Below are 12739 nucleotides of genomic sequence, written 5' to 3'. Positions count from 1 at the left end.
CTAGATTTAACTACAAAACAGTGGGCCCTTACACAACTAAAAGGTCTCAACTTCCCACCAACATAACATGAAATAACACAAAGTAAACAAGGAAATTCAATCATTTTATTTCAGACAATACAATGTATTGCTTAGATTTTTCAGGTCCATCCTTTTCTTCACATTCCCACATTGAGACCCTTGACATTTGTAGTACATTGTGTGTCACTGATAAAGCTTAGAGGAAAAGCGTTCTGTACAAGACTCATGCGTTAGCATTTGCTTCCTAAAACCGATACAAGGCACGAAAAGAGCCTCGTAACATTAATCAAGCACGAGGCTTCCATTAGTCCATCCTCAAATCTCAAACTTTCACACCTGAGATAATGAGTCGCATTGATTATTGCACACGTCTTTCGAACGTCGCAAAACATTTTGGAAAGTTTATTAAAATCCTGGCAATCCCCCATTTGTCAGTTCTCTTTCATTATGTGCATAATGAACACAACCCAATGACCTTTCAAAATGTTAAAAATACTACAACATGTCCTGCAAACATTCTAATCATATTTGATTATGGCATAACACAGTCAACTGAGAGAGAACAGAACGCTTACATTGAGCAAATGTATTACATCTTGCATTGTTTTTGTATATATACTGTAGCTGCATTGAAATAAACCGTTGAAAACCTGAGACCTAACACGTACAAGACAGTGTCGTATGGCTCTGGACCACCATGTGTATGCCTGGGTTAAGTTCATCAGGGCAAAAAGTTAAACAAAAATAACTAATGAACAACCTGAAATAAGCCTGAACACTTAGATGGAGGGCTATTGCACACAAGTCAACTAACATTTGCAACAGATTCTATCACTACTGAATATACCAGAGACGGACAGTGAGAGAATCACAGACCTGAATACTCACAGCATAGAATCTGTTTAAATACTCAACTGAAATTATGTCAGAAATTATATTCAACTTCTCCTTTGGTTTTCAGCATTTGACCTCTAATTTCCATCTTCAAGTTCAAACAATACAATGCAAAGAGATGAAATGCAGGAAAGCAATTTTCAATATTAAAATGAAACAATCCAAGGAAAGCAGCTCTAGTAAGAGTTGATGAGGACCGATCTTTAACTACAGTATTGAATCCAGCTTTTACAGCTATCTTTTTGGAATTGGGCTAACAAGCCAGATCTCTAGGTGCTGATATACTAAATCAGTCTGCTAACATTACTATTGGAAACTACACTAGTCTGTGGGTTCTTTTCTACAAGTTCAGAATTTCACACCTGAGCTAATTTCAAGGCCGAGAGAAGAAAATACATAATGTGACAATCATCATATATTCATAACCTATATATGTATATATATAAATAAGTGTGCTCTCTGTCAGTTATACTCTAACAGAATGTTTGAACAGTACATTACAGACACAGTAGTCTGCTGACCTTGGAAATCCAAATACCACTTAGCCAGGTATGCATGACACATGCACACAACTTGTTGGTTTAGTATCAAGCTTGACAGTGTTTGAGTTGACCCAGTGCTGGCTAGTACACAGTGCCAAAGCCTTAAATGTACCAGTTTTCAGTGGTGGCATGTAAATGTAACCACAATCTATTTTGGTCCATTTCATGCACTGGGACTCATGGCTCTAATAGTTTCAAGATTACATTTAGATTTGAAGGTCTGATTGCTGTGGAACCCAAAGGACAGCAGAATACAGACGTCCCCAAAGTGACCTTAAAAGGTTCCAAATCCACACATCCTTGTTTGGCCCAGTGGGAGAAGAAAACAGGTTTAGTACAAAGCTAACCACAAATCAAACAACAATTTAGTCAGTTAAGATTGACTGCAACCATGTCAACTAAAAATACAATTATTTAAAAGGATTAGAGGGATGTCATAACCCCTCAAACTTGCTGCGTGTCTATGTTCCTATGATGACCAACTATAAAACCGTGACACTTGGCGCTACAAACACTGGTAAAGTACTGGACGGAGAGAGAGGGAGGTAGTAGAGACAGAAAAGGAGAGGTTACAGTGGCCTATGGATGGGTTCTCATTCCGACATTCCTAACACCATTCTTCTGACTCGTCTTCCTGTCCTCCCCCCGTGTCATTCTTCAGTCTTCCCCATAGGACAGCCGAGGATTGGCCGGGGATGGGATCACATGAAGTACCACGCAGCAAATCCTGCCAGGGCAGCGACCAAGGCCGCAAACAGTACCTGTCCGGTGGGGTGTCTGAGGGCCGCCATGGCCAGCTGACTGACGTATGCAGAGCCCCCGCTGGCCACTGGGAAGGAAAGATGTGCAGGGCAGGGGTAAAACCAGTGAGAAAACCCTCACACATTACTGTTAAAACACCGTTAAGCCAGGCCAGGTTAGCGACTACCCTTTGTATTTGGCCATTCAACACTGGAGCCATAAACAAAGCCACGCATTCCACAGGATCTGTGCATAGCGCCTACATACCCATTTGAGCAGCATAGTAGGGGCATTTGTTGATGTCTCCACCGGTCCCATGAGCCTCGTGTATAGGCATGCCCGCATCCATGATCTCATCCTTGATATCCTTGCCCATCTCCTCAAGCTCATCAAACACCTAACAAAAACAACACAAGGATTATTACACGCTCAAACGCAACTACTGTTGCCAGGCTACGCCTCTCAATCTACAGTTGCCGGTCTACGCCGCAAGCTGGCAATCACCAGATGTTTCCTTTTCTACCGTTATGTGACAAAAAAATAAAATAGTGTGTTAGGTGCGTTCCCTCTCCTCAATCAGCCCTGTAGTGTAAGAACTGGAAATGTTTTAGGGAGAACCCGTAGGCTCCAGCCATAGCCCTCGCCTCACCTCCATGTTGAACTGGAAGGCCAGCACCGCCTCGGCCACCAGCCTCTCCTTGGTGGCCATGTTCAGGTCGAGCTCATTCATCCGGCTCCTGTACAGCTGCTTGAACGCTTTGGCGCTGTGGATGCCGTCAAATTGGTAAAAGTTAACTCCCTCGCCCGTCGCTGGCAACTTCAGCGCCCGCTGGGCTACCTTCTTCAGCACTTGGCCCCCAGACAGGTCGCCCATGTAGCGAGTGTAGGCATGGGCCACCAGCAGGATTGGCTCATCCTTGCCCACCTACAACACAAATAAAACTTAAACGTCCCATTTGTTTTTTTTTCTTCTGCCTGTAATGCCACACTAAAGACCACACCATGCACACATACACACCCTCTACAGTTTGTCCTACTAACCTTGTGTATGCGCTCCACATAGCGCTGCGCAGCCGGAGAGCAGCTGACCCGCTCCATCCAGTCTTCGCCATAGAAGTATTCCAGGTCGCGGGCCAGGGCGTCGCAGCGATTCAGCTCTGGGAAATAGAGTGGGGAGAAATCCGGGTGGTCCTTGTTCCTCTCAGTCTCCTCCTCAATGGCCTGATAGGTGTAGTAGAGGGCCACGTGGCCAAGCTGAGGGATCCAGGGAAACAGGAAGACAAAGGTACGCTTATGTTTGGATTCATTTTCTTGTTGAAAAGTACATCCACAGGTAAGTCTTAATGTCCTTGCAGAGGCAACCAGGTTTTGGGCTAAAATATCCTGGCACATAGTGGAATTGATTATGCCATTCTTGACAAGAGCCCATGGACCACTAGTAGCAAAACAGTGACAAAGCATCAATGATGCATGATTTCCATAACATGAGTAGGTGTTTAAAACTTCATGTTGCTTTGAACTCTCCTTTGGCCAAGATAAATACCAAGTAAGGTGTAGCTTTACAGTAGACTAACTTGATACGTTCACGTTTGATGTAGACATCCTTCTGCCTAGTGTCACAGGTCAAAGTCTCCCTGGCGCATCAGCCCATAAAACAGCTGTAATGCCAGCCCCAGGGATAAACCTCATAATGGTCTCCCCAGCACATCAGCATGACAACCATCTTGATTGAGGTGAGTAGGGTACATCACCGGGACCTTCAAGTGGGCACATTCCGTCCTTGGTGTTTCGTAAAATAGCCCACGACACCTCAAGAGGGTTAGACTGAATCTGGCATCCCAGAACCCCACCCCTACACACCTCAGCCCAACTTCACCTTACTCCATTCGATTTCCTTCCTATTGCGCATGAGGACCCCATCCACACTCTTTGTCTCAGCCACAACCAGTTGCTACTCCTCTCTGCTGCTTCGGACAAGCTCTTTACAGTGTGACGCGAGGCTTGACCACTGATTCCAACATCTGAGAAACCGGGTTATAGAACGTGCTTCAAACCCTTGGCATCCCACTTCCACTGGGTATACCTAGACTTTCCAACTTCTGTGTTGCGATTCTGCAGCTAATTCAGCATAACAAAATGTCTTCCTCTGGTATGTCTCAACAGCATCCATGTAAATGTTGTCCTTCTATGACCACAACATGATTCCAAATGGATTTTTATGGGACATCACATTTTATACCCCTGTGAAACAGGAAAAATGCATCCATACAGTCCAGGAGACTGAGACCAACTAAAAAGCATAGAATTTCATAACAGAACCCAACGTGTGTTTCACATATTTTTTATATTCTTTAGAGGTGCATATTTTGACAAAACAAAATCTGTTGTGAACCGGAATTCTCAAAATGAGATTAATTGGACATGCAGAAACCTAAAAAGCACATTAGAACGTGCTTGCATGTTGTACATAACTTTGCTGGTCACTACAAGCCCCTGCATAGCTCTGTGGTCAGAGCTGCGGTCTCTGCAGCCAAAAGTTGTTAGTTTGCAGCCTGGTCGAGACAAAAGTTTGACTGCATAAAAATGTGCCCACTGATTCTTACTTTTAAACAACTCTTGAGGGATGTAAATGCAAGTCCCCAGGAATCTGATAGATTAAATGGTTACTAGGCTCCTATGGAGAATTATCATTATGATTGAATGCGATTATGTTTTGTTATACGACGCTATTCAATTAGATTTTGTAATGTAGCCCACTAACAAAATGTGGACGAATGACGTGTCTTGCTGATGAGAGCTGGCATTTTCTAAATTACATTGACAAATGTAGATGTAATAAATCCATTATCAAGCATGTTTGCATGCTTTGTGTGAAACATCTGCCTGTCACCAAGCTGCTGCATAGCCCAGTGGTCTGCACAACTGTATAGCTCAGGAAGATCTAAATACATGGGGGGGGGGGGGGACATGTCTACTGATGCCAGACTAACCTTGAAGAGCTCCTTTCGGATGCGCCCCTTAAGGAAGTCCTTGACAAATTGGGTGTTCTCCGCCTTCTCATGAACCTCCTTGGTCCCAGCAGCCAGCATTTCAGAAAGGTCTGTCGAGCTGTTGGAAGACGAAAAAAAGTGACTGGCATGCCATGGGAAACTAGTGATACTAACTGAATAAGTCTGGAAAAGGGAATTTCAGGAGCAGCTCGGGCCCAGGCCAAAAACATGGGACAGGTCGAAGTAACAGGCAACGCTTTACTACAAAGGTGGAGGAAGACAGCCAAGAGAACCACCCAGACAGCCAGCACAAAGCCACCTGAACATGATGGTTTGTGTGCTTAGGATGTTCACCTCACCTCCTACTCCTCTTATGTTGAAGAAAAGCCCTCCAGGGCCCTAAACCCTTGGGGGTGTCGGTTTCTTGGATCTCGCCCTGTTACAATAAATAGGTAGCTACCCTACAGGTAGCTACCTTCTGGAAATCTCCAGAAACTCAGTTAAAAATGGGTTGAATTAAAGTAATGAAATAGTACCGGAGTGTGTCGGCTGGCTCGCTCTCCGCATACACAGGCCCTCCACCGTTGGCAACACTTTCAGTCTTCACAGAGTCCTCCATCTTTTCTCCAAAACCGTTGGTCCAGCCACTTAGACAATCTTTCCCAGTCCTTGACAAAGACAGAACTCCATTACAAGACCCACATACTGTCAATAAACAGTAAACAGGCCCTTTGCCACGACTTTCCAAACTGAGCTCAGATGCATCCGGCATTCTTTGATCATCCTGGAAATGTCTCTAAAATTTGATTGAGTCGTCCTATGGCAAATCCAACTGATCGGAAATGATTTAGAAAGAAATCTGTCTGAGGTTCCAATCTTAAAATAATCCATGGCATCAAATCAGTCTCATAACCCACGCCCAAAGACGCTACTTCAAGAAAAAACTAAAATGTTGTAATTCTTGCAGAAACTTGAGACCCAGCTGAAGTTGGCAAACATGGCACAAATATAGTAGGAACATTGGCCTTCTATCTGAAAATTTTAGTTCTGGAAAATTATGTTTGTTTAGCTGAACTGTCCTTCAAAAGCAAATCAGGTTCTGTCAATGTGCTGTGAGTGAAATGGGAACGCATGGTCTTTGATAATTGTACCCTACTGCTGCTGCTGCTATTTTAAACATACTTGATCCAAATAATTATAACGGTTTACGTTTGCTATGTAGTAGGTACAACTGCTGTAGGCAAGTCCATAGCTCCTCAGCCGACAACCAATCACATACAGTGCAAGAAGAATTCTGAAAAATATTTGCTAAAAAGTGTTAGGTTTAGCTTTTACGACCACAGCGGTGGGACCATTTAAATTAGGCACTGATTAGATGAAGCACGCACACCAAACGCGATGATTCTTAGTTGCGCATTTTTGGGATTGAAATTAAGACACTCGCGCATTTCTTCCCGGAACCCGTAGGCAGAGCTAGCCAAGAAGCCGTAGCCAGCCACCGTGGTAAAGAGTTTTATGTTCGATGTTTGACAGATATTCAGACATTCAAAGTTCAATAGCTAGAAAACAATTGAAGCTACAGGCCTCGGGTTAGTCTCGTTATGAAAGAAAAAGGTTGGATCAAACTGCACATGTCTCATTTTCTCGATTCCGACAGGAGTTTCCAAATGGCAGGAGGCATTTATGGGAATATTGTAGTGTGTCTGGACATAATCAACTAACGTCGCAAGGGAACGTCAACAAATTGCATCGTCAACATTATCAAATCTCAACAACTCTGACAACATCACCTTAAAATGCCAAACCAATGTAAAACTATTCAGGAAGAAAAGGAAATGGGCTGCTTTTTATAGGCTGCAAAACTTTTATGGATAGTATAGATATGGATATATTTGCTATGAAAACTTTCAATTTCAATAGCTCCTTTATCACGCGACCTAGAGGCTTCAAATCCATTTTATAATCTTCATAGTGTACGGTCACACTGGTTTCACAGTTAGGCACATACACAATTTTAGGGAAGCATTTGAATATTCAATAACTTTCTCAAAATGAGACAGACAAATTGTTTCCATGCTAGATTATTCCCTACATAGAGCAGCATGTGGCACACCTTTTAGTCTTCCCAAAATTTGGGACCCAATTTTATTTTAAATACTGACAAAATTGCTTGTAAATTCAATAGCTACCTGACCTAGAGGTTTCAAATCACTCAATCTTAGGAGAGAAGGCTTTTGGTTTCCCAGTTAAGCACCTACACATTTTTAGGGAAGCATTTGAAATTTCAATAGCTTTTTCAACAAGAGAGACAAAACTGACATAATTTTGATGCTACATTATTCCCTACATAGGGCAGCGTGTTGCACACCCTTTCATTTTCCCCAAATATTAATCCAGATTTGATTATTATGTGATAAATTAAATGCAGATAAACTCTTATTTCTTTGAGCTTTATTACAATTACCACAGCAAATGCAGCATCCCTTTCATCCACCCACTTTGTCTCCAAGATTCTCCATGCCTGCTTTTCCTCCAATATTCTCAAATGAAAAAAAAAAAACTACATTTTCATTTCAGTTTTGGTTACATTTAAATTTAAGTTACATTGAGAACTCTAGGTCATTTGAGCTATTGAATTTAGCTACTGAATTTTGACAAATACATTGATAAAAATAAATTAAAAAAAGATCAAATTATGAAACATTCAAAGGCTGTGCAATGTGTGAGCCATCCCTCCGAATATTATGAGTGATTTGAAACATCTAGGTGAGCTATTGAATTTACAAGCGAATGTCATGTGTGTATTTAAACAAAATGTAGATTCTTATATTGGGAAAACCAAAGGGTGTGCCACATGCTGCACCATGTAAGGAATAATCTAGCAATTTTACTTCCCTAAAATTGGGTCGGTGTTTAACTGGGAAAGCAAGGGCTGTGCAATGTGTGAGCCATCCCTCTGAAGATTATAACAGTGCTTTGAAGCATCTAGGTCATGTGGTCTGGGAGCTATTGAATTAGCATGCGATTGTGTCATATGTTAATAAATAAAATGTATTGATAGAGCTATGGAAATTTTGAATTGTCAAATGCTTCTCTAATAGTGTGTAGGTGCTTAACTGTGCAATATGTGACCCATCCCTCTGAAGATTAAAACATCTAGGTCATGTGATCAAGGAGCTATTGAAATTCTAAACTGCACATTATGTTTGTGTGTGTTCAGAGACAATATAATCATATCCATAAAAAAAAGTTGGCAATCTATAAAGAGCAGCCCATTTCCATGTCTTCTTGAACAGTTTAACAATGGTATGAGGTTTATAGGTGATGGAGTCAGAGTTGTTGAGATTTGAATATGTTGATTATGCACTTTGTTGACGCTCCCTTGCGACATGCTTTGGTTATGCTCAGACTGAAAGTAATCTCGCCATAACGGTCTCCCGCAGTTTGAAAACCACGATCGGAATCGAAAAAACTGCCTGTGCGGTGTTGTCCAACGAGACTAACCCGGGTTTTGGAGTTTAAGTTGTTTGCGAGCTATTGAGATTTGAATGTCTGAATAACTGTCAAACATCGAACGTGTAACTACATTTACCACGGTTAGCCAGCCTGCCTATTGTTATTGTTTTGAGTGTAATGGTTAGAGACCCGGACTGCCACATATGTTTCACCTAAAGCAATACTGCGATGGACGAGCTACACCGACAAGGAACATATTGCTCTCGGTTTCAATTCTCATAGTGTAGTGGTTGGCTGTTCAACGGTCATTGTTTTCATTATATGTACTGTATAGCTAGACTACAACTTCACTGGCTACAAGCTTCAGTAGCTATTATAGTAAGCCTGAAGTAAAAACTGTTTACGGTTATACTGCGATGGACGAACTGCACCGACAACGACCATATTGTTCTTGATTTCGATTTATATAGTGTAGTTCTTATAGCGTAGTGGTTAGCTATTTTACTCTCGTTTTCTAAAGAAACGAACCATCCATGGAGTGATTGGAGTCATTTTCATTGTAGGTACTGTATAGCTATTAGCTAGCCAACTACCGTAATTTATTTCTAATTTAACGGGTTGAATGTTGTGTAACAACCCTGTTGTACCTGTTGTTGGTTTGGATGCTAGCTATGTTGCTAACGTGCGAATCGTTGTTTTTGACTATAACTAGCAAGTTAGATAATTGAAAATAATTTCCTCCTTTTTACTAGTTAGCTAGTACTACTAGTCAAAATGTAGCTACTGCCCAATGCTACCGCCAGCAATAGATCCATTAGTTCAACTTACACCATGACATCGAATGCACTGGAATGGCAGTAGTTAGATGGTAGCTAGCAAGCAGGCAAGAGAACGTTAGCAAAACTACGGTAGTCCTTCAAAAAAAAATTTATATACTGTTTAACTAGCTAGCTACAAGTGTTACAATCAGCGCAAGCATACGAAACAGTTTATTTATGGGGGACCTTAGCATTGGGAAGTTTGAAAATCCATCTTAAAATGTCATAATCTAACGCTGTAATAAAAAAGGAAAATTACTGTCCACGATAACGATATAAACAAAGCGTCCTTACCTCTAAACTCTCCGAGGAGCTGCGTTGTGCTCTAAACCGGAAGTACGAAATTGTCAAGTTCAGATCATGTGGTCACGGTATTTATAAGCGCGTGAACATGATCCTTATTTATGGGGGCGGCATTATTGTAGAAAAACTATTTACAAATGTGTGTGCGTTATCAGATTTATAAATGTGTAAAATAATCTGTAAATGCGTACTGAGTTTTGTGAATGTGTACAGGAATCTTCAAATGTGTATTCAGATTCTGTGTAATCAGAATTATATGTGTAAAATATTTGTAAGTGTATTGAGAATTGTAAATGCGTACACATATCTGTGAATGTGTAGACAAATCTGTAAATGCTTATAGGGACAAGTCATCAGTTACAACTCAGACAGGCCTCTCAATTCGCTGTCTTTTTAAACGTGACTTTTGCTACACTTCTACTCCAGCAGATATCTGCAAATGCGTGTTGTGATTTACAAATGTGTGTGGAGATTTTACCACCAGGCAGCGGTAGCACACACTGATTTTACACATGACCATTTGATGGGCTGGTAATGTTGTGGTTTAAGGAATGCTATGGAGCCCCCCTGGGGTCAGCTGAGATAAAATAACTAAACCGAGGGCACAGAATAAAAATCCATTCCCTCGGTTTTAAAAACTGATCACACTGTTTTCCAATCAGTGCGCACGGCTTTGCATGCACGGTTTTGCAATCTGTGCGCACAAATTTGTAAACGTGCCCAGGTAAACGCACAAAAAAACATTCCAGAGAAGAAGACAGCACGTGGTAGCCTACTTTCAGCAGCGGCCAATTAAGAACAGGGATACCATGGACCTCAGAAAACACAGTGGACCAACACCAGCAGATGACATGGCACCCCAAACCATCACTGACTGTGGAAACTTTACACTGGACTTCAAGCAACGTGGATTCTGTGCCTCTCCTCTCTTCCTCCAGACTCTGGGACCTTGATTTCCAAAGGAAATGCTAAATTTACCTACATCAGAGAACATAACTTGGGACCACACAGCAGCTGTCCAGTCCTTTTTGTCTTTAGCCCAGGCGAGACGCTTCTGATACTGTGTCTTGTTCAAGAGTGGCTTGACACAAGGGTTGCGACAGCTGAAACCCATGTCTTGCATAGGTCTGTGCGTGGTGGTTCTTGAAGCACTGACTCCAGCTGCAGTCCACTCTTTGTGAATCTCCCCCACATTTTTGAATGGGTTTTGTTTTACAATCCTCTCCAGGGTGCGGTTATCCCTATTGCTTGTACACTTTTTTTCTACCACATCCTTTCCTTCCCTTCGCCTCTCTATTAATGTGCTTGGACACAGAGCTCTGTGAACAGCCAGCCTCTTTAGCAATGACCTTTTGTGTCTTGCCCTCCTTGTAAGTTGTCAATGGTCGTCTTTTGGACAGCTGTCAAGTCAGCAGTCTTCCCCATGATTATTTAGCCTATAGAACTAGACTGAGAGACCATTTAAAGGCCTTTGCAGGTGATTTGAGTTAATTAGCTGATTAGAGTGTGGCAACAGGTGCCTTCAATATTGAACCTTTTCACAATATTCTAATTTTCTGAGATACTGAATTGGGGATTTTCATTAGTTTTCAGTTATAATCATCAAAATTAAAAGAAATAAACACTTGAAATATATCAGTCTGTGTGGAATGAATGTATACATTATTTCACTTTTTGAATGGAGTTACTGAAATAAATCTACTTTTTGATGATATTCTAATTATATGGCCAGCACCTGTACATTTTCCTACCATATCTACAAACATGTTCATGAGAGTGCACTTGTCCAGTTATGAAGATTCCAACATGGTAAAGGCAACTTTGAGTATCCAATTAGTTGAGCATACTCAGCTTAGTTTACACAAAATGCATGTACTGCTTTTATTATAAAGGTTGCCTTGTGTTGGGCGTGGTCGGTCCTGGGGTGGAAGACATGTTGCTTAAGTTTCCTGCGCAGGGTGCTGTGATTTGGATTGGATGGTAAATGGGTGCCCAGACTGTTTGTAGCCTCCATAGGTCCCATGTCACTGATTGTAAGAGAAGCTTCCAATTGGTTGATCTTCTCTCCTTCTCCTGTAACTATTTCCCAGGTTGATGCTCTAATTTAAAAGAAATTCTCAGGCAACATACCTGGTAAAATAACAGGCTAGATAAAATAAAAAGATCACCTACAAAACATGTTTAATTCATTTTTCTTAATTGCTCTACTTTAATGTTTCAGTCCATCCAAACACTCAATGGTCTTCTCTTGTTTTTTTCAGAGCTCTGATGTTGCAGACTACCAAAGGACAGACAAGGCCCATTGCAACGGTACTGGGACTGAAAGATATTAACAAAGCAATATATTTGCTCACAAACTGGAGAGTAGGCTGGATTTTAGAGTCATTTGCTAGTTAAAATTCTCCAGGTTTCATGGTGAAACATGTCTCTGCCTTCATGCAAGGCACCTAATCCTAAATACTACTGTAACTGTATTGCCCTGTATAATAGTGTCTGATAAATTATTCCAAAGTAAACATTTGTACAGATTAACGGTGGGTGGGATGATCAATTCCAAATAAAAAGGGCCTTGCTGCTTAAGGAAATTTGGTAATAACCAGACAAACAAGTAATAACCAGACAAACTGTACACTTTTAGTTTCAGTTTTGTCACAGTTTTTGTCACTCACCTGTCTCATAGTTTTCCAATCTTCACCTCCACCTCTTTCCAGGTTAACTGCCTGGGGCTCTACACTCTGTGCCCAATTCTGGCCACCAGTGTTCTGGGTCACAATGTTCCACCATGGGTCCTGACTACCAAGAACACTACCGGGCTAAACATGCTCAAAGAGATATGTCACTTATCCTTCTTGTAATACCAAACATGCACCTGTGTATTCAAATATTCTATAACCTTACTTGGAAACTGCATACCACATAGTCTCCAACACCCCCCCGTCTCAGTCCTTAGTTTTTATGCTGCAAGTGTTTGTGC

General features: G+C 41.5%; 1 protein-coding gene across 2 annotated transcripts; it reads right to left on the bottom strand.

Moving 5' to 3' along the window:
- Positions 1-466: 466 nt before the first annotated feature.
- Positions 467-9828, bottom strand: hmox2b (heme oxygenase 2b). 2 transcript variants are annotated; one of them, XM_010864313.3, is made up of 7 exons: positions 9757-9828; positions 5725-5856; positions 5189-5306; positions 3240-3452; positions 2848-3123; positions 2466-2595; positions 467-2286 (listed from the first exon to the last, which is right to left on the bottom strand). In XM_010864313.3, the coding sequence occupies exons 2-7, from the start codon at positions 5805-5807 to the stop codon at positions 2159-2161; spliced, it is 948 nt and encodes a 315-aa protein (XP_010862615.2). In that variant the 5' UTR covers positions 5808-5856; positions 9757-9828; the 3' UTR covers positions 467-2158. The 2 variants fall into 2 exon arrangements, with proteins under 2 accessions (XP_010862615.2, XP_010862614.2); XM_010864312.4 differs by lacking the exon at positions 9757-9828 and adding an exon at positions 9473-9709.
- Positions 9829-12739: the final 2911 nt, after the last annotated feature.

The sequence above is a fragment of the Esox lucius genome, chromosome 11, assembly GCF_011004845.1.
Source record: "Esox lucius isolate fEsoLuc1 chromosome 11, fEsoLuc1.pri, whole genome shotgun sequence".
In the NCBI taxonomy this organism is placed as follows: Eukaryota; Metazoa; Chordata; class Actinopteri; order Esociformes; family Esocidae; genus Esox; species Esox lucius.
This window is presented reverse-complemented; position numbering and strand designations above follow the sequence as displayed.

Coding starts and splice junctions, on each gene's coding strand:
- hmox2b (XM_010864312.4), bottom strand. Junction 3,453..5,188: donor TCCGAAAGGAGCTCTTCAAG/GTTAGTCTGGCA, acceptor TGGATCCCTCAG/CTTGGCCACGTGGCCCTCTA. Junction 2,596..2,847: donor CCTTCCAGTTCAACATGGAG/GTGAGGCGAGGG, acceptor TGTTTTTGTTAG/GTGTTTGATGAGCTTGAGGA.